This window comes from Jaculus jaculus, chromosome 1 (assembly GCF_020740685.1).
Source record: "Jaculus jaculus isolate mJacJac1 chromosome 1, mJacJac1.mat.Y.cur, whole genome shotgun sequence".
NCBI classification, from domain to species: domain Eukaryota; kingdom Metazoa; phylum Chordata; class Mammalia; order Rodentia; family Dipodidae; genus Jaculus; species Jaculus jaculus.
In genome coordinates, this window is record NC_059102.1 from 227,166,673 (window position 1) to 227,189,045 (window position 22,373).

At 45.3% G+C, this 22,373-nt stretch overlaps 1 protein-coding gene and 1 non-coding gene across 2 annotated transcripts in view; both read right to left on the reverse strand.

Annotated features, from left to right (window-relative positions):
- Fbxo31 (F-box protein 31) overlaps positions 1 to 14,572 on the reverse strand; it is a 66,710-nt gene extending 52,138 nt beyond the window's left edge. The window contains exon 1 of the mRNA XM_004666049.2: positions 14,224 to 14,572. Coding sequence (XP_004666106.1) covers positions 14,224 to 14,572 — 349 coding nt within the window. The remainder of the gene's footprint in view (positions 1 to 14,223) is intronic.
- Positions 14,573 to 14,881: 309 nt separating this feature from the next.
- On the reverse strand, positions 14,882 to 14,954 carry Trnam-cau. Its single transcript has one exon. It is a non-coding gene; the product is annotated as a tRNA-Met (tRNA).
- Positions 14,955 to 22,373: the final 7,419 nt, after the last annotated feature.

Consider the following 22,373-nt stretch of genomic DNA (forward strand, 5'->3'; position numbering starts at 1 on the left):
ATTCGAGGCCATCCTGAGACTACATAGGGAATTCCAGGTCAGTCTATGCTAGAATGGGACCCTACCTCAAAAAAAACAAGGGGTTGAAGAGATGGCTTAGCAGTTAAAGACCCAGGTTCAATTCCCCAGTACCCATGTAAGCCATATCACAAGGTGGCACATTAGTCTGGAGTTCATCTGCAGTAGCTGGAGGCCCTGGTGTGGCCATTCTCTCTATCTGCCTCTCTCTCTTCTAATAAATAAAAATAAAATAATTTTAAAAGTCAGCAAGCCCGTTTCCCTACCTCCCCCCCACACACACACCAGGCAGCCTTCTGAGGGCTCCCGGGCTTCAGCTGCCCTGGAGTCTGACCCTGCGAGTGTAGTGGCCTGGCCTGGCGGGAAGGGCGGCCTCGTGGGGGTCGTGCCTCCGGGTTACTCTAGCTGATGAGAAGACTATGAACAGATCAGAGAACCTGCTCTCTGCTGGCTCCTCATTAGCATCTCAAGTTCATGCTGCTGCTGTTAATGGAGATAAAGGTGCTCTTCAGAGACTTATTGTTGGAAACTCTGCCCTTAAAGACAAAGAAGACCAGTTTGGGAGAACACCGCTTATGTACTGTGTGCTGGCAGACAGACTGGACTGTGCTGAGGCTCTTCTGAAGGCAGGAGCAGATGTCAATAAGACTGACCATAGCCGGAGAACAGCCCTCCATCTTGCAGCTCAAAAGGCACTTTCCAAGTTGAGATGCAAACAAATACAGCACAAATGGCCTTACTAGGCTGAAGAAACCAAGGTGGAGCTGGAGAGTCTCTTGGCTAGAACCTGAATGGCAAGATGCTGGTGTGGAAGGAACTGCAGAGGAGAAACCCAACAATCTAGACATAAATGTCTTATAGTCATTCTCTATTGCTAAACTGTTTTTGTTCAGGGTAAGACTCTATGAAACCCAGCAGTAAACAACAGCTGGGTGACTGAACAGCTGAGCAGAGATTTTTTTTAAATTATCCCACATTTCCTTCACATTTAATTCTTTTAGTACATAACAAATTGATTTTTTAGGGGTCCATTCTCACTTTAAAACATATGAGTAATTAATTTTGACAACGCAAATTCATTAATTTCCAGCCAGGTAGTATCTGTTGTGTGCTGGTGCCAGCCTTTTATACCATGCACTTCTATGCTTTTATTTTCCAGCTGCAAGGCTATAAATTTTGGAGGGACATACAGGAAACATAAACATAAAAATCATATCATCAAATATCTTAGGAGGACTAATGGCCACCAACACTATTTCTACAGTTATCAACAGTCTAAATATATAAGTAGTCATTACTGACCTGTGTGGATCAATTATTAACTTGTGGTTTTAACTATAATACTAAACTGATTTTGTTTCATTTTCTTGGGTTTCTTGGTGGGAAAGCTCATGTTCCCATAGTATACTGTTCATATCTCTGTAAGAACCACATTGCTTTACATTGTAATTATTGTTTGCTTTTCTGCTAAAAAGTTTGGAGATCCCAGAAAGAACTTTGTTTCATTTATTTTTAATCCCTCTAAATCTAACATACCTGATATGTCTAGTTGAATAAATTTTATACTATTTATATAGAAAGGCATTAATGCAAATACTAGACACTTTGACTGTTTAGAAACATTGATTCAATTTCAAAATACATAGATGTGGAAAACCTCATTGAACTCTGCTGCTTGGCTTTAACACATACTCACTTCTCTAGAAACAGATTGCTGCTAGTCCAAGGAGCTAAAGAAACAGTACCTGTGAGGATAAAATTCATCTTATTATGCTGAACATATGAACCTAATTTGTTTCCCATTTGGTACCCTTGGTTTAATCCAAGAAAGCAATTGGTCATAGCCTTTCTGAGATTCTCAAGAAAAGATATCTTATTACTAGGAATATTTTGCTTCAGAGAACTTCCTTATTTCTCTTATGGCCACAGATATATCTATTTGCTAATAAAGGGTATAAAAAGATTTGTTAATTCTTATACAGTTTAATGTTCTAGGAGTTTATTAATTTGCCTGGAAGAAGATTAAAATCATCTACTTTAAAATACTATATTAAACACAAAAATTAGAGAAACTTCAGATTGTGACTATATTTCTCATTCATAAACAGATTTTAGCTTATCTCTGAAAACTGAATCTTAAATGGTTTTATTATTTAAGATGTGCTCCCTCCATGTTAATTATTTACAAGATGTAAAAGAGGACAGGGGGTTGGAGAGGTGGTTCAGTTGGTGAAGTGCTTGCTGTATAAGCATGAGGACAGATCCTTAGTACCTATATAAAAATGAGGCACAGACATGTAAGTCCAGTGCTGAGGAGGGAGATGATAGGAGAATCCCTGGGGCTTATTGGCTCACTAGTCTAGTCAAATTGGTAAACTCCAGGCTTAGTAAAATACACTGTCTCAAAAAACAAAAATAAGATAGACAGCAATTGAGGAAGACACCCAACACTGACCTCTGGCCTTCACATATACATGTGTATACATATGTATGTGCTCCTGCACACAGACACACATGCATACACACATGCACACATACAACATATGAGAGTGAAAGAGAGTGAGAAATAGAACAAAATACCACTGACATTTTTCTTGCAGGAAAACTGTTAGATTTCCTTTATTTTGTATGTGCATGCACACACAGGTACACCAAAGGATGTGCTGTCCAGTCCCCTTCAACTTAATTTTCCTGTATTCCTCCTGAGTACATACATATATCTACCATAACTTACTACCATGGTTCCAATTAAGCTGTTGGAGGGCAGAGTCCATATCTTACTGGATTTTAGTTACAGTCTGCCACTTTTTTGTCACTGTTTGTTTAATAAATATACAAATTGGCCAATTAAAAAAAAAAAGTCAGCAAGCCCTAATGAGTTTATCCTAATGTTCCTAGAGCCCTAAGAAGAGCAGTGTAATTCTGACTGAGCCACTACACCAAGAGGATGGAAAAATCCTTTCTGAACTGCACCTAATCACAGCCCCATATCCTGGCATTGTTCTATATAGTCTTCCCGTAAGTCATAAAAACAAACTGCCCCTGAAAGTAGTGCTAAGCCAGCATCCAAAAGCTAATAAGCATCAACTCCATCCTTCTACATAGATCTCAGCAAGAGGATCACAAGTGTGCCAAACCAACTTGGGTTGGTTTGTTTATTATTTATTTAGCAGACAGAGAATGGACGCACCAAGGCCTTCAGCTACTGCAAAGGAAATCCAGACATATGTGCCACCTTCTACATCTGACTTTACATAGGTACTGAGGAGCCAAACTTGGGTCTTTAGGCTTTCGCAGTAAGTGCCTTAAATGCTCATCGGCCTTCAGCCCTCGGTTTGGTTTTTGCAGCGCTGGGAATGACAACCAGGACCCAGTAAGGCATATGCCCAGCATATCTATTAGGCTCCCTAAACAATGAATTTAGTGCAGCAGACTGACAATTCAAAAAGTTCCTTTTACAAGTCATGGTGACACACACCTTTAATTCCAGCACTCTGGAGGCAGAGGTAGGAGGGTCACTATGAATTCCAGGTTATCCATGGCCAGAGTAAGATCCTACCTCAAAAAAAAAAAAAATTTAATTTAATTTAATTTAAATTTTAATAAAGGCAGACTGGAGTTTAGGCGTTTGCCTGAGAAGTCAAAGGACCCAGGTTCGATTCCCAAGGACCCACATAAGCCAGATGCACAAAGGATACATGTATCTGGAGTTCATTTGCAGTGGCTGGAGGCCTTGGTGTACCCATTCTCTATCTACCTCTCCTCTCCTCTCTTCTCTTCTCTCTCTGCACTTGCAAATAAATTTTTAAAAATTTTTAAAAAGGGCTGGAGAGATGGCTTAGCAGTTAAGTGCTTGCCTGTGAAGCCTGAGGACCTGGCTTGAGGCTCGAATCCCCAGGACCCACATTAGCCAGATGTACAAGGGGATGCACACGTCTGGAGTTTGTTTGCAGTGGCTGGAGGCCCTGGCATGCCCATTCTCTTTCTCTGTCTCCCTCTTTCTCTCGCTTTCAAATAAATAAATAAAAATAATTTTAAAAAAATTTTAAAAGATACAGGGCTGGAGGAATGCCTTAGCAGTTAAGGCACTTGCCTGCAAAGCCTAAGGACCCAGGTTCGAGGTAAGCCAGATGCAAATGGTGGTGCATATGTCTGGAATTCATTTGCAGTGGCTGAAGGCCCTGGTGTGCGTATTCTTACTCCCCCTCCCTCCCTCCTTCCCCCCTCCCCCTCCCTCCCTCCCTTCCTCTGTCTCAGAAAGTAAGTAAATAAGTAAATAAATAAATAGAAAAACCAAACAAACAAAAAAAAGTGCTGGAGAGATGGCTCAGCAGTTAAAGCACTTGCCTATAAAGCCTAACAACCCAAGGCCTAATAAACCCAGATGCACTAAGTGGCCTATGCATCTGGAGTTCGTTTGCAGTGGCTAGAGGCCCTGGTGTGCCCACTCTTTTCTCTCCACTTTCGAATTAAATAAATAAGAATACTTTGTGGGCTGTGGAGATGACTCAATGGTTAAAGACACTTTTTTGCAAAGCCTGCAGACCCAGGTTCAAGTACCTAGTACCCACATAAAGCCAGATCACCAAGTGGAGCATACATTTGGAGTTTGTTGGGGCAAGCAGTCCTGGCACACCCATATCCCACTTACTCTTTTTTTCTTTTTTGTTTATTTTTATTTATTTATTTGAGAGCGACAGAAAGAGAAAGAGGCAAATAGGGAGAGAGAGCATGGGTGCGCCAGGGCCTCCAGCCACTGCAAACGAACTCCATACGCGTGCAATCCCTTATGCATTTGACTAACGTGGGTCCTGGGGAATTGAACCTTGAACCAGGTTCCTTAGGCTTCGCAAGCAAGCACTTAACTGCTAAGCCACCTTTCCAGCCCACCACTTGTTGTCTTAAAAGTGCACTTTTGCTTTTGCTCCCTCATAAATAAATATTTCAGAAAAAGTTTGCCAATAGGCCAGGCATAGTGGCACATGCCTTAATCCCAGCACTCAAGAAGCAGAGGTAGGAGGATCACTGTGAGTTTGAGGCCAGCCTGCTCTGACTGTAAAGTAAAAAGACTGTGCATGTTTTGTATAAAGCAGTGGATGAGCATCAATTTGCAAAATATGCTAGTACATGTCTTTAATCCCAGCTCGGGAACGGAGGCAGGAGGATTGCTGTGAGTTCCAGGTCAGCCTGGGCCAGAGTGAAACCCTACCTCGAAAAACCAAAATGTATAATAATAATAATAATAATAATAATAATAAATAAATAAATTATAAAAGGGAGGGGGTACAGAACAGACTGAACCAGACAGCAAACAAAATACCAAGAACCAGGCTGGAGCTATAACCCAGTGGTAGCAAGCACGCTTGCCCAACAGGTGCAAAACCATGGATTTGTAATCCTCACACTCAGGAAGCTGAAGCAGGACTGCTATAAGTTCAAGGCCACAGAGTGAAATCTGCCTCATAAAATCCCCGAGGACTACGCTCATTCCAGCACAGAAGCAATGGGCAGGACGCTTTCCCTCAAGCTCTAGAGCTAGCTGTCTGCCCTCCAGGAAGCGGGCAGCCCAGCCCCTCTCTTGCTTCCTATTTTCAAAGCTGCTGGGCCCTCCTCCAGAGCCAGTCGACTCCACAAACGTCCACTTTAGGAACACAGAACATTACTAATGACAGTTTCAATGTCTTCCCAAAATAACCCTTTCAAGTTCAGCAACATTTAACCAAAGCCACAGTGCTCCCCTCTCACACCAGCCAACCAGACAACAGAGCAAGTACTTTCTTCCACACTTCATTCCCACTGCAGGACAGCATACCTCTAGCTAGGATGAGATGTAACCCATGTTAGACTTGTACACATTCTAGGTGACACTGAGATGGGAATAAATAGATAGGTTATAATTCATACAACCTGATGTTGGCAACTAGGAGGCTGAGTGGCAAGAAACATACACACACTGGCATGGAGATCTAGGATGCAGTATATACGGGAAAATAAACATACATTATTTCCCTTTTTGGGGGAGAGGGAGGTCAAGGTAGGGTCTCGCTCTAGCCCAGGCTGACCTGGAATTCACTATGTAGTCTCAGGGTGGCAGTAAACTCACCCTTCTACCTCTGCTTCCCATATTTCCTTGTTTTACATTGTGTGAATAGTTTGTTTTAGAATTAGGCCTTTAATTGTCCAAGCTCATTGGCCCCTGTACTTCATAAGGTACTTCATAAACGGACAGTGTCAACAATTCTGGGAAGTACTAACCACAGAAGCTCAGCAGAACACACTCTTGGGCCCCTGCCCATGGCTCTGGGAAATGATGACTTATTTACAGCCCTCCTCACACATGACGTAACTGCAGGCAGCTTGCTGCCAAGGGAGTGATACATCAAAAAAGTGTTTATCAAAGGGGAAAGTGGGGGGGGGGGAGGATATTACCATGGGATATTTTTTAAAATCATGGAAAATGTTAATAAAAAATTGAGAAAAAAATAAAAGTAAATAAATAAATTTTTTTTAAGTGTTTATCATCTCAATCACACCCTCCAAGGCTCAGGGACCATTATGGAAGGGGTAGCAGGGGTGGCAGAAAGAATGTAAGAACTGAAGGAAGAGTAGGTCTGCTAGGCCAGGCGTGGTGGTGCACACCTTTAATTCCAGCACTCAGGAAGCAGAAGAAGGAGGATGGCTGTGAGTTCAAGGCCACCCTGAACCTACATAGTGAATTCCGGGTCAGCCTGGGCTAGAGTGAAACTCTACCTCAAAAAAAAAAAGAGCAGGACAGCTTACAATTCAACTGTACAGACAGAAATTGGCCTTGATATCTACGACCTCACAGTGCCTAGAAATACCTTCACAAAACCTTCATAATAGGAGGAAAAGACAATGACATCAAAATAAAAGAGAGACTAACAGAGAGAGGGGATATGATGAAGAGTTGAGTTGTGAGGGGGAAAGAGGAGGAGGGAAGGAAATTATCTTGGTTTATTGTCTCTACGAACAGAAGTTGTCAACAAACAGAGGGAAAAAAACAACATAATCAGCAAGATGTGTCTAGAGTTAGAATTGATTCAATAATTCTTTTCACTGGAACAAAGGCAATTTAAATATATATATATATATATATATATATATATATATATATATACACACACACACACACACACATACATTAAAAAAATAAAAATAGGGCTAGAGAGATGGCTTAGTGGTTAAGGCACTTGCCTGCAAAGCCAAAGGACTTCAGTTCAATTCCCCAGGACCCACATAAGCCAGATACACAAGGTGGCACAGGCATCTGGAGTTCTTTTGCAGTGGCTGGAGGCCCTGGTGTGCCCATTTTCTCTCTCTCTCCCCCTCTCTCTTCCTCTGCCTCGTTCTCTCTCAAATAAAGTATTTTTAAAAAGTAAATAAATAAAAACAAAAAATAAGAGCCGGGCATGCCTTTAATCCCAGCACTCGAGAGGCAGAGGTAGGAGGATTACTGTGAGTTCAAGGCCACCCTGAGACTACATAGTGAATTCCAGGTCAGCCTGGACCAAAGTGAGACCCTACCTCAAAAAACCAAAAAGAATAAAAAAATAAAAAATAATAAAAACTATTTTAGCCAGGAGTAGTGGTGCATGCCTTTAATACCAGCACTTGAAAGGTAGAGGTAGGTAGGAGAATCACCATGAGTTCAAGGACACCCTGAGACTACACAGTGAATTCCAGTCAGCCTGGACTAGAGTAAGACCCTACTTCAAAAACAAAATAAACAAACGAACAAAAAAGACACAACGACCAAGAAAAAAAAAAAATTGAATGCCCCATGTGGTAGTTCATGCCTGTAATCCCAGCACTGGGGAGGCTGAGACAGAAGGCTTGCCACTAATGCAAGTCCAGCCTGTGCTAGAGTAAGAACCTGTCTCAACCAATCCATAACAGAAAGAAAGCAAAGCAAAATTAAGAGAACGCCAACTGGTCGGTAAACAGTTTGTGCTTTTGAGGGCTGTTAGTTGAGGATGTCCCTGTGGCACTGCACGTTCTAAGTGAGCACTCTGCCACTGAGCCAACCCCCTGACTTTTTTTTTTGGTTTTTCAAGGTGGGTCTCACTCTAGCCCAGGCTGACCTGGAATTCACTATATAGCCTCAGGGCCTTGAACTCAGGTGATTCTCCTACCTCTGACTCCCAAGTGCAGAGATTAAAGGAATGCACCACCACTTCCTGCTCCTAGCCTAATTTTTAAATGTGCATTTTCATTAGTCATCAAACAAAACTGAAAGTGACATGCCATTTTTTTTTTTCACCTCTATGGGCTCTGGTTTTACATAGGGATCATTAAAACAGGGAATTTAGCAGATACTGGATGAAACACATGGCAATGGGGCTAGAGAAATGGCTCAGCAGTTAAAGGCACTTGCTTAGAAAGCCTAATAACTCAGGTTCAATTCCCCAGTACCTAAGTAAAGCTAGAAAATGCAGAGTGGCATATGGGTCTAGAGTTCATTCACAGAGGCAAGAGGCTCTGGCTCTCTCCTCTCTCAAATAAGTAAACAAACAAATAAATAAAATGCACCATAATGACAGCTACTTTGCAGTGATGCATCATGATCATTTGTATCCCACCTGTGACCTGCCTAGTTATGTCAGGTGCCAGGTGTGTGAACAGGTGAAATCGCTCCTGGGAACCAGTCAGCATAGCGTACAACTGCACATTCCACAGCCCAATGCCCCAGTAACACCTATTGCAGATATAGTCCTTAAGGAACTCTCAAACATACACACATCCAAGGTAAAGGAGTGCTCACCGTCACAGCCTGTTGTGAAATCGGAAAAGGACGGAAGTGTGAACCACTGTACTATATGTAAACAGACTGAGCCAAAGTGAAGTTCAATGTGGGCACGTGGCATGCCTGTGGTCCAAACTACTTAAGTCTTCTGAGGCAGAAATGCTTAAGTCAACAACTCCAAGAACAGTCTGGGCAACCAAGTGAGACATCATCTCAATAAAAGAAATAGGATAAAGGGAAGAGAAAGGAAGGGAGGAGGGTACTTAATAGGTTGGTATTATATATATGGAAGTAGAATGAGTGAGATGGGGAGGGGATATAATGGAGAATGGAATTTCAAAAGGGAAAGGGGGGAGGGTGTTACCATGGAATATTTTTTATAATCATGAAAATGTTAATAAAAATTGAGAAAAAAGCCGGGCGTGGTAGCGCACACCTTTAATCCCAAGCACTCAGGAGGCAGAGGTAGGAGGATCGCCGTGAGTTCAAGGCTACCCTGAGACTCCATAGTGAATTCCAAGTCAGTCTGGGCCAGAGTGAGACGCTACCCCGAAAAAGAAAAACAAAAAAATTAATTAATTAATTAAAAAATTGAGAAAAAAAAACTTTAGAAAATAAAAAAATATAGGACTGACAGAAAGCTGGAAGAAGCCATTCTGCATGCAGTTCAATGGGAGAAAGAGAAATCATCAGTGAATATACTCAACAGTGGACACTGCAAGTCTGATATTTGGCCAGCCAGGCCAAATGAGCCAACGGGTACAAAAGTGACACGTCTGTCATGATGGAAACCAACTGCCCTCCAATTGGACTGGAGGTCCACTCCATGGGAGGGAATCCATCCCTGATACTGAAAACTTAAAACAGGAGTAGTCAATGGGCTGGAGAGATGGCTTAGCGGTTAAGTGCTTGCCTGTGAAGCCTAAGGACCCGGTTCAAGGCTCGATTCCCCAGGACACCCATGTTAGCCAGATGCACAAGGGGGCGCACACATCTGGAGTTCATTTGCAATGGCTGGAGGCCCTGGCGCGCCCATTCTCATTCTCGCGCGCGCGCTCTCTCTCTCTCTCTCTCTCTCTCTCTCCCTCTCTCTCTCTCTGCCTCTTTCTCTCTATGCCTGTCACTCTCAAATAAATAAATAAAAATAAACAAAAAAATTAAAAAAAAAAACAGGGGTAGTCAAGAGACCTAGGGGTGTAACATCTGCTGCTATCTAGCTAAATGTATATACTATCCTTATCAAACTGCACAATAAGCACTTCTCTTAATGTTCATACCCTTATATTAATGCTACTCTCACTGTTGGTACAGAATCTTATATTTTCAGATGGCAGTGACCTTGGAATGACTCAGAAGGTATCATGATGCTGGAAAGAAGTGACCAGAGTGCTCAGTAGATAATTAGAAAACCCAAGCATTAAATCAAGTCAGGATGCAAAAACTGCTACATTATAATACAAGAACCACAAAGAGAAAAAGAAAAAAGAAAGAAACACAAAGAATCAAGACAATAAAATACCACCAAAAATTACAAATCCAGCCAGGCGTGGTAGCACATGCCTTTAATCCCAGCACTTGGGAGGCAGAGGTAGGAGGATCACCATGAGTTCGAGGGCACCCTGAGACTACATAGAGAATTACAGGTCAGCCTGGGATACAGGGAGACCCTACCTCGAAAAAAAAAAAATTACAAATCCATCAGAAATGACCCCCAATAAGACTGTTTTAAATGAAATGCCTGACAAAGATTTCAAAACAAACAAAAAAAAAAATGACTTCATCTATATTCAAGGAAATCAAAGGAATCAAAGAAGAAAACAAAAGAATTAAAGAAAAAATTAAAGAAAGAATTCCAAGAGAACACAGGAAACCAGTGTAATGAAGTAAGGAGGTCATTGCAAGACGTAAGTAAGGAAACAGAAACACTGAAGAAAAACCAGGCAGAAATACTAGCACTGACAAACACAGTAAGCCAAATAAAACACTCTGTGGAAAGTCTCACAGTAGAATGGATGGAGGACAGAATATCTAAACAAGAAGACCAGGTGGCAGACCTAATACAGTCCAACAAAGAGAAAGACAAGCTACTAGGAAGGTATGAATAGGAATTTCAAGATACTTGGGACACTATGAAAAGATCAAACATAAGAATTCAGGGTCTAGCATACGGAGAAAAATTTCAATCCAAAGGCAAAGTAGGCATTTTCAACAAAATCACAGAGAGGCCAGGCATGGTGGCACATGCCTTTAATCCCAGCACTCAGGAGGCAGAGGTAGGAGGATCACTGTGAGTTCAAGGCTACCCTGAGACTACCTAGTGAATCCCACATCAGCCTGGGCCAGAGTGAGAGCCTATCTTGAAAAACAAACAAAACAAACAAACAAACAAAAATCATAGAAAAAAAATTCCCCCAAATTGGCAAAGAAATGCCAATGCAGATATAGGAAGCTTTCTTTCAGAATACCAAACAGACAAAACCTGGAAAGAACCTCTCCTCACCATGTTATAATTAAACTACTAAACATACAAACCAAAGAAAATATATTGAAAACAGAGAGAAAAAAGCAAGTCACCTATAAAGACAAGTCCATCAGGATAACAGATTACGCAACACAAACTTTAAAGCCAGAAGGGCTTCTTGGAATGATGTATTCCAAGTTCTGAAAGATAACAACTGTTAACTGAAAAAAGCTGCACTGCAGCTATGGAGAGCCAGAAGTCACCACTGTGAAAACAGTGGACACTGGAAGCCTCAAGTTTGGCCACATAGGCCAAATGAACAAACAGGTGCAACAGTGGCATGTCTGCTGGGGGGGAGGGGGGAACCAAATGCTCTCTAATTGGACAGGAGGCCCGCTCTATGGGAAAGAATACATGCCTTGTACTAAAAACAGGGGAGGTCATGAGCCTTTTGAGTATAAAGTGTGCTCTTGTCTGGCTAAATGCATGTGTTATGCTCACATAACTGCCCTGTAAGCACTACACTTAATGTTCATATTCACATAATAAATGTTACACACACTTTTGGTTAGAGAAGCTTCTCTTTTCACATAGCAGTGACCACTGTGATGACCCAAAAGGCAACAGTGCTGAGAAGAAGTGACGGATGGGTATCCAGCACTGAAACACCTCTATCACAACCTCCAAAGCTCAGGGTCCATTGCAGCAGGTGTCACAGAAAGAATGTAAGAACCAGAGGGTACAACTCCTTACGATGCAACTGTCCAGACAGAAATTGACCTTGATGACCTAGCAGTGTCTAGCAATGCCTTCACAAGACCCTCATAATAGGAGAAAAAGACAATGACATCAAAATAAAAGAGAGACTAACAGAAAGAGGGAGGGGATATGATGGAGAGTGGAGTTGGGAAGGGAAAAGTGGGGAAGGGAATTATCATGGTTTATTGTCTATATGTATGAAAGTTGTCAATAAAAAAATTATATATTTAAAAAATTAAGGCCATCCTGAGACTACATAGTGAATTCCAGGTCAGTCTGGGCTAGAATGAGAACCTACCTTGAAAAACCAAAAGAAATAAATTTTTTTTTAAATAAATAAGTAAAAGTGTCATGTCTAACTGCAAAGGGGCTTGGTTTTTACTTGCTTCCTTTTGCAGTACTACACTGGATTGCTGTTTGTCATTTTGAGGTAGGGTCTTGGTGGTTGGTTGGTTGGTTGGTTGGTTTTGTTTTGAGACAGGGTCTCTGAAGCCTAGGGCTGGTTTAGAATTATGTAGCCCAGATTGGCATGGAACGCACCAGGATCCTCCTGTCTCATGTCCCTGAATGCTAGGATTACAAATGTGAGCCAAGCTGAGCGTAGTGGTACACACCTTTAATCCCAGCACTCAGGAAGCAGAGGTAGGAGGATCCCTGTGAATTGGAGGCCACTCTGAGAGTACATAGTGAGTTCCAGGTCGGCTGGGCTAAAAAGCAAGCCCCTATATCTCAAAAGAGAGAGAGAGAGAAAGGCCAGGCATGATGGCCCTTGCCCTTAATCCCAGCACCTGGGGGGCAGAGGTAGGAGTACTGGATGAGAGTTCGAGGCCAGTCTGAGACTAATTCCAGGTCAGCCTGGGCTACAGTGAGACACTACCTCGAAAAACCAAAAGAAAATAATAATAATAATAATAATTACAATAAAAGTGCTGGAGAGATGGCTTAGTGGTAAAAGCACTTGCCTGCAAAGCCTAAGGACCCAGGTTCGATTCTCCAGATCCCATGTTGACCAGATGCACACCATGGTGCATGCATCTGGAATTCATTTGCAGTGGGTAGAGGCCCTGGTACAACCATTCTCTCTCCTTCCCTCTCTCTCTCCCTCTTGGTCCCTCTGTATAAATAAGTCGATTTTTAAAAAAAAATTTTAAAACAAGGTTCAGAGCTGAAGAGATGGTTTAGCAGTTAAGGCATTTGCCTACAAAGCTAAAGGACCCAGGTTCGATTCCCCAGGACCCACGTTAGACAGATGCACAAGGTGGCGCATGCATGTGGAGTTCGTTTGCAGTGGCTGAAGGCCCTGAAGCGCCCATGATCTCTCTCCCTCTCTCTCCCTCCCTCTTTATCTTTGTCAAATCATATGATAATTTAAAAAATAATAGTTGAGCGTGGTGGCACACGGCTTTAATCCCAGCACTCGGGAGGCAGAGGTAGGATGATTGCCATGAGCTCGAGGCCACCCTGGGACTACATAGTGAATTCCAGGTCAGCCTGGGCTAAAGTGAGATCCTACCTCGAAAATCCAAAGTAAATAAATAAACAAATAAATAAACAAACAAAAAAACCAGGCTGGATAGATGGCTTAGCGGTTAACGAGCTTGCCTGCAAAGCCAAAGGACTCAGGTTCGATTCTCCAGGACCCACGTAAGGCCAGATGCACAAGGTGGCAGCGCATGCACCTGGAGTTTCTTTGCAGTGGCTGGAGGCCCTGGTGCGCCCTTTCTCTCACTCTTCTCTCTGCCTCTTTCTCAAATAAACAAACGTAAAATAAAAATAAAAACCAGAAGTGTGAACCGACACGCCAAGCTATGTCTGGATGTTTTTAACCTGTCTTTTTCCAAGTCACGAGTGTGGACTGCACATGGAGGTCTGCCAAGGCTGAACTGCAGGGAACCTTGAACCCAATGGTGACAGTCACCACACTGCCCTCAGACCTAAACCCAGAACTCCGACACGGGGCGCACACAGTTCCGGTGCAGCAGGCCCCCTCGGGCGTCCCCAGCTCGGACCCCCAAGTCCCGGGCCGCAACCCCAGTTCACAGGACGGCAGCTGCAGCTCGCGGTGGCCCGGTTGGGTCCAGTCCTAAGCCGGCCTCAAGCCGGTGCGGGCAGCGCGCGAAGGCCGCGCCGGGCCTCCATCCGGGCCCTCACCCAGAGACGGTCCCGGCGCCCCGCATCGGCCACAGGTCCCCGCCTCCCCCGGCCCGGTCCCCGCGCTCACCCTCCCGGCAGCGCCGTCTCCAGATGGTGTCGGTGTGCAGGATCCGCCGGAACTTGGTACAGACCTGGGCCAGGCTGGGCAGGTCGGTACCGGGCAGCGAGGCGAAGATCTCCACCAGGAGCTCGGGCGGCAGCTCGAGCAGCGAGCAGCGAGCGGACGACGGGGAGCCCGCCGCCTCAGGACCGCCCCCCGGCCAGGCCGGAGCCGCGCCCGCCTCGATGCGCTCCTCCTCGGGATCCGTGTCCGGCTCGCTGTCGGCCGTCGACGTCTCCGCGGGGCCGCGGCGCTGCTGACGGCGCCGGCATCCGCGCGCCGGGCCCACGCCGCAGAGCCGAGCGCACACCGCCATGCCCGCCCGGACGGTTGACCGCACGCACGCGCGCACGCAAGCGGGCTGGCACGGGGCTCTGCGCAGGCGCGGCAGGCCCCGCCCCGATCACGCCCGGTAGGGCCGGCCTCGCCCAGGAGCCCTTAGTCGCCCCGCCCTGGTCAAGCGGAACGGCGTGTTGCCCCTCTCCAGGCCAAACCAGACGCTGCCCCGTCCTACCAAAGGACCGCCCGACCAGCCTCGTGGGCTGCCACCGGAGACCCGGATATTCCGCGCACTCCGGGAGGTTGGGCAAAGAGTCACCAGTGCCGGAAGCAAAAACGTTATGGATGCCTCGTGTGAGGATCGAACTCACGACCTTCAGATTATGAGACTGACGCGCTGCCTACTGCGCTAACGAGGCTCCTTGGCAACCGCTTCACGCCGTGGCCTTTGCTTAGGAACCACGTCCTCCGCTAGGTTCCAGGAACAGTGCCCGGAATGCATTTGGCCCCGAGCTAATGCACGGATCTGGGGAAATGCAAATTCTGAAAGCTCCGAATGCATTCCGTAAAGAGACCAAAAGCTGACATTCAGTCATTTCTACCTCTACTGCATTGCAATAGGAAGGTCTGGTCTTTCCTGCCTTGGGAACTTCTGAGGACTCGTCACTCCACGCCCTGCTTGTTTATCTGTTCTGTCGTCTGCTCGTCCTGTTTGCCTGTTCCACAGTGTACCTGTTCTCCTGCACCCCTGTTTACCTGCCCTGAGCAGGAAGCAGCTGTTCTGCTCACCTGTTTACTGTGCCCCTGTATCTCTGGCATGAAGCGGCCTAAAACAACTAGAAACTTCCTGCCAGCTGTTTCCAGAAAGGAGAGGACCGGAGACCTTTCTTTGTGTACTCTCCTTGTTTTCGAAGTAGGGTCTCACTAGCTCAGGGTAAACTGGAACTCACTCTATAGCACCAGGCTGACCTCGAACTCTTGGTGATCCTCCTACCTCAGCCTCCTATGCACCACCATGCCCTGTGAAGATTAGCTTTTATTTATTTTTTTTTAATTAATTAATTTATTTATTTATTTGCAAGCAGGAAGAGACAAGAAATAAATAGAATGGGCCACCAGGGCCTCCAACACCTTACAAATAGACTCCGGATGAATGCACCACTTTGTGCATCTGGCTTTATGTGGGTCCTGGGGACTTGAACTTAGGTCATCAGGCTCTGCAGGCAGGCACCTTAACCACTGAGCATCTCTCCAGTCCTATGTCTTTTTTTTTTTAAAAAAACATCTAGCCACGTAGGTAAAGAAGAATGTTTGGGCGTGCTAGGGCCTTATGCCACTGCAAACGAATTCCAGATGCATCCACTTTGTGCATTTGGTTTCATGTGGGTACTGGGGAATCAAACCAGGCCATCAGGTGCCTTTAACCACTGAGCCACCTCTCCAGCCCCCTATTTATTTCCTTTTTAAAAACTTTTTCCGAGCCAGGTGTGGTGGTGCATGCCTTTAATCCCAGCACTCTGGAGACAGAAGTAGGAGGATTGTAGTGAGTTCGAAGCCACCCTGAGACTACATAGTGCATTTCAGGTCAGTCTGCCTGGCCTAGAGTGAGACTCTACCTTGGGGAAAAAAAAAAAAAAACAAAAAACTAGGTGGGAGTGGGGAGTGGTGGTGGCACATACTTTTAATCCCAGTACTCAGGAGACAGAGGTAGGTAAATGGCTGTGACTACAGAGTGAATTCCAGGTCAACCTGGGCCACAGAGAGATCCTACCTTGAAAAACAACAACAACAAAAATGAACTAATTAATTAATTGATCAATAAAGAAAACTAAGCCAGGTGTGGTGGTGCACACCTTTACTCCCAGCACTGAGCTGGCAGAGGTAAGGGGATCGCTTTGAGTTCGAGGTCAAGCTGAAACTACATAGTGAATGACAGGTCAGCCTGAGCTAGAGAGAGAGAGACCCCACCTCGAAAAAAAACATAAATAAATAAATAAATAACATTACTAAGATTTAAATGTGAGACTGGAGGGATGGGTTAGTAATTAAGGTATTTGCTTGCAAAGCCAAAAGACCCAGGTTCGATTCCCCAGGACCCACATTAGGCAGATGCACAAGGGGCCCACACACGTCTGCAGTTGGTTTGCAGTGGCTGGAGGCCCTGCCGCGCTCATTCTCAGTCTCTCTGTCTCTCTGTCTCCCTCCCTCTCTCTCTTTCTCTCTCTCTCTCTCTCTCCTTCTTTGTCTGTCAAATAAATAAAAATAAAATAAAATATTTTTAAAAAAGATTTAAACGTGTAAGAGAACAGCTGAAGGCACGGCTTTTCATCATGAAGCATTCATGCCCCGAGGCTAGTTGTGGGTGTGGAGAGGTCAGTCCACCACCCTGCACTGTCAACTCTCCACTGAGAGCCCTCAAGTCCATCATGCCTTGGGCCAAAGTTCCACAGCTATCACTGTGGCCACAGAGGGCAGGGGGTAGGCTTCCTTTTGGCACCCAAACCTGGGACGTGCATTTCCTGACTTCAGAATCCACAGCACAAGTGCACCCAAGATCTAGCCTCCAGCAACTGGGGCCATGAAATTAAAACACCTAATGGGGGTTGGAGAGATGGCTTAGTAGTTAAGGCCCTTGCCTGCAAAGCCAAAGAATCTAAGTTCAATTTCCCCAGTAATCATGTAAACCAGATGCACAAGGTGACGCATTTGTCTGGAGTTCCTTTAAAGAGAAAAAAAAATTAGAAAATCACCTCTTGCCGGGCAGTGGTGGTGCGCCTTTAATTCCAGCCCTCAGGAGGCAGAGGTAGGAGGATCGCCATGAGTTCGAGGCCACCCTAGGCTAGAGTAAGACCTTACCTCAAAAAAAAAAAAAAAAAAGAAAAAAAGAAAAGAAAAGAAAAGAACAACTTTTATTCCATCCTTCTGTGCTTGGATCTGACTCTTTATCCCACTGCACGCTTCTCTCTGATGTTCTCCCCCTGAATAGTAATGAATAAAAAGAAAGAAAGCCAGAATATTGCTCACTTATTTAAAAGTATTTATGGGACTCTTTGACTTCTAACAAGGTCTCAATCTGGCCCCAACTCTTCTTCTTTCCTGCTCATCTCCCCACCTCCCCACAGAAGCCTGGTGGGAGCAGGAATACCTCCCAGAGAATCAGTTTCTCAATCTGTGGTCAAAACACCGGTCTTGCCAGCACTGGGGAGGCAGAAACAGAAGGATCTCCATGAGTTCGAGGTAACCCTAAGACTACATAGTTAATTCCAGGTCAGCCTGGGCCAGAGAAAGACCCTGCCTCAGAAAAAAAAAAAAAAAACACACACAGGTCTCCAGGACTGGGTTAAGTGGTTCCCCAGTACCCACGTAAAACCTGATGCACAAGATGTCACATGTGTCTGGAATTTGTTTGAAATGGCTGGAGGCCCTGGAGTGTCCATTCTCTCGCCCTCTCTCTCTCAGATAAATAATTAAAAAAAAAAAAAAAAAAAAACCTCCTCCAGTTTCACAAGAGCACCCTTCTAGGAAGCCTTCTGACGTTGTCTCTGAAAGGACAATGGTTCCTTTATTAGAAAGCAATGGTATTGTTTTCTTACAAACAGCTCCCTCTTGAGGAAGCCCCGCTGGATACACCCTGCCACCTGACGTGCCAACAAACATGGAATTGAGGAATGTGTGCTACTTGAGTTTGTTGAAAACAAACTGGTATCAGGCTGAAAATTGAGCCATGAGTCAGAGCTAGAGAAGGCTGGTGACGTAATGGCCACAGAGGGCAAGCTAGAATGCCTGAACCAGAAGAAATGCATAGCTAATAAAACTGGTATTTATGGATACCTGGCCGGCCTGAGCTGTGTGATGTTTGCATCCATCAACTCCAAGGCATAATCCTTGCTGCCAGTACATTTCTGTTTGTTCAAAATCAGAAACACAGACGTGGTGACTCTAACCTTTAATCCCTGCACTCAGAATGATCGTGAGTTTGAGGCCAGATAACAGTTCCAGGTCAGCCTGGGCTACAATGGAGACCATGCTTCAAAAAAAACAAACAGCAGGGCATGGTGGGGCATCCCAGGATAAATATAAGCCAGATGCACAAGGTGGTGCATGCGTCTGGAGTTTGTTTGTAGCAGCTGGAGGCCCTGGTGCTGTCCATTCTCTCTCTCAGAAAAAAAAAAATTTAAATAAATATAAACTGGCAGTAGAAACAACACATTTCAACATAATAAAGGCTACTTATTAAAAAGATAATGAGCCAGGCATGGTGGCTCATGGGAGGCAGAGGTAGGAAGATGGCTATGAGTTCAAGGCCAGCCTGAGACTACATAGTGAATTCCAGGTCAGCCTGGGCTAGACTCTATCTCGAAAAACAAAACAAAACAACAACACAAAAAGATATACAGCCAGGCGTGGTGGTGCCTGCCTTTAATACCAGCACTCAGGAGGCTGAAGTAGGATCACTGTGAGTTCCAGGCCACCCTGAGACTACATAGTGAATTCCAGGTTAGTCTGGGTTAGAGCAAGACCCTACCTCGAAAAACAAACAAACAAAAATAATGTGTGTGTGTGTATGTGTATACATATATGCGGGGGAGAGAAGGGCTGGAGAAATGGCTCCACAGTGAAAGATACATACTTGCTTGCAAAGTCTGCTGCCTTGGGTTCAATTACTCAGTACCCCCATATAAAGCCAGACACACAAAGTGGTGAATTCATCTGGAGTTCATTTGCAGCAGTATGCCCAGTATGTCAAGCCATCTCTCTCCTCTCTCCCTCCCCTCTCCCTTTCAAATACATACATACATATATACATACATATATATATACATGCATGTATGTATATATAGACAGAGATTTAGATATAAGAAGTTAGTCAAGAGAATGTTCTAGAAAGACAGGACAGCTACTAGTTCCTGACTAAATTAGCAAAGCAAGCTGAGAGCTATGCCAGGCAATGGCATACACAAAAGCAGGAAGGTGAAGGCATACCAAGAATCAGGGACTGAGCCAGCTGAGAGGAATGGGAGCCAGGTTCCGGCCAGGATGAGGTCTGAGCAGTCCATGAAATATGAGATGGAGACACAGTGCAAACTGGAAGGCCAGGCTGTGACGCAACCTTAAACGCGATGTTTTGGGAAGCCAGCTGAGGCTTCAGAGGCAGCGTGGGATGCAGACAAATATGCACGGTCATTTTATGTGGTGACTAAACATGTTTTATTTTGTTTTAGAATGTGATACACAGGTGAAAATGTAGTACATAATATTGCTGTTTATGACAAAGCAAGTTTTCTAATCTTTTAAGCAAAAAGTGAGTAGCTTGAAAGAAAATGGCGGAACTCCTTGCACACTGTTGTTAAGAATGTAAACTGAGCCAGGCGTGGTTGCACACGCCTTAAATCCCAGCACTCGGGAGGCAGAGGTAGGAGGATCGCCATGAGTTCAAGGCCACCCTGAGACTACACAGTGAATTCCTTGTCAGCCTGGGCTAGAGCGAGACCCTACCTCGAAAAACCAACCAACCAACCAACCAACCAAAGAAAATGGCAGCACATATTTTTCAGTAAGTTGCCTCAAGGGTCACTGAAATGCTAAAAAAAAAAAAAAAAAAAAAAAAAAAAAGTTAAAACTTTGTTTTTTCTTTAGGTAGTAGGCATGGTAACCCACGTCAGCACTTGGTAAGTCGGGTCAGCTGATCAGGAGTTCCAGGTGAGCGTGTTGTAAGCCAGCCTGGGCTACAGGAAGCTGCTCAAAAATCAAAACCGTGTCTACTTTGGGAGGGGCTTGGTGGCCCAAATCTCGGCCCTCAGAGGCCGGGCTACAGGGTGAGACTGTCTCAAACAAGCAAAAACAATAGAAGATGCGTCCGATTGGTCCGTGCTGGGTGTCAGGCTGTGAAACACTCCCCTGACTGGCGGGAAGGTGACTGTGAGCACGCACCACCGAGTCCCAAGGGTGAGCAAGGCAGCCCCGGCCAGCCGCCACCTTGCAAGCCTGGGCGGCTCTTCAGAGTCAAGAACAGAGCAAAGCCAGCCCCGCCCCTGGACCCGCTGCTCCGCAGCTTGTGCCCTGCTGCAGCCGCGATCACCCCACGGCGACACTGGGCACCCAGGAGGCCCAGGGCGGGGACAGCTTGAGCACAGCGGCTTCTCCCCAGCGCGTGCCCCCGGGGGCCTCTGGGGAGCGCTTCCCAGAACCTGGCTAGCTCTTGAGCAATCCCTGTTTGTTTACTTGTTTTAAAGAGCAGGAATGGCGCTACGATTGACTGCACATCTGGCCAATCGTCACGCAAACAACAAAGCCCGTGGACAGTTTTCTCCAATCAGAAGGAGGCAGGGGCGGGACGCGGCACACTGCTCGCGGCGGCCAGTCAAATCCCAGGGCCCGCGCGCCCGCCATCTTAAGTGTGGCAGAGCACCCGGCTGCGCTCTGCTCTGCGGACGGATTCCTCCGTGTAGCTGACAGGAGGGGCTGCAGACCTCGGCTCCAGAACCAGCACTCATTGGTTACCAGCAGTGACATCATCTCCTCATGAAAAAGGAACAGGGAGTCTGTCAAAACTGCCTCTGCTGGGCTTTCCACAATGAGTGATTAGTTGGATAGTTTAAGACAAGACATTCCTTGGCGCATGCCTTTAATCCCAGCACTCGAGAGGCAGAGGTAAGAGGAGCGTCGTGAGTTCGAGGCCACCCAGAGTTTCAGGCCAGCCTGGGCTACAGCGAGACCCTACCTCGGAAAAAAAAAAAAAAAAAAAAAAAAAAAAACCGGGCACTGGAGAGAAGGGTTACCAGTTAAGGCGCTTACCTGCAAAGCCAAAGGACCCAGATTCAGTTCCCCAGTATCCACATAAACCAGATGTACAAGGGGCCACATGCATCTGGAGTTTGTTTGCAGTGGCTAGAGGCCCTGATGCATCCATTCTCTGTCTATCTCCTCTCTCTCTCTCTCTCTGCTTGCAAATAAATTAATTAATTAAATAAAATTTAAAAAGAAAAAACGAAAGCCGGGCGTGGTGGCACACACCTTTAATCCCAGCACTCGGGAGGCAGAGGTAGGAGGATGGCTGTGAGTTCAAGACCACCCTGAGACTACATAGTGAATTCCAGGTCAGCCTGGACCAGAGTGAGACCCTACCTCGAAAAAATCAAAAAATCAAAACGAAACAAAAAGCAAGACGTTCCTCAGAGTAAGTTAATAGAAAATACGTGTTCTTACTTTTCCACTTTATGTGGATTATATTGGGGAAAGGTATGATATTAGTCATTAAAAATAAATTAGCTGTGGCCTGGTGTGTTGGTGTACAGCTTTAATCCCAGCACTCAGGGAGGCCAAAGTAGGAGGGTTGCTGTGAGTTCAAGGCCGCCTGAGACTACATAGTGAATTCTAGGTCAGCCTGGCCTACAGTGAAACCCTGCCTCAAAAAAACAAATCAATCAGTCAGCTGGGCATTGTGGCACATACCTTTAATTCCAGCACTCTGGAGGCAGAGATGTAGGAGGATTGCTGAGTTTGAGGCCAGAATGGGACTAGAGCGCATTCCAGGTCAGCCTGGAAAAGAGTGAGATCCTATCTAGGGAAAAAAAAAAGTATTTATATATATCTACAAGACTGACAGAGAGAAAAAAAGCAGACAGAGATAGTGGCTAAGGGTATGCTAGGGCTTCCTGCTACCTCCAACGAAGTCCACACTCATACACCAGTTTGTGTATCTGTTTTTTTTTTTTTTTTTAAATTTATTTATTTGAGAGCGACAGACACAGAGAGAAAGACAGATAGAGGGAGAGAGACAGAATGGGCGCGCCAGGGCTTCCAGCCTCTGCAAACGAACTCCAGACGCGTGCTCCCCC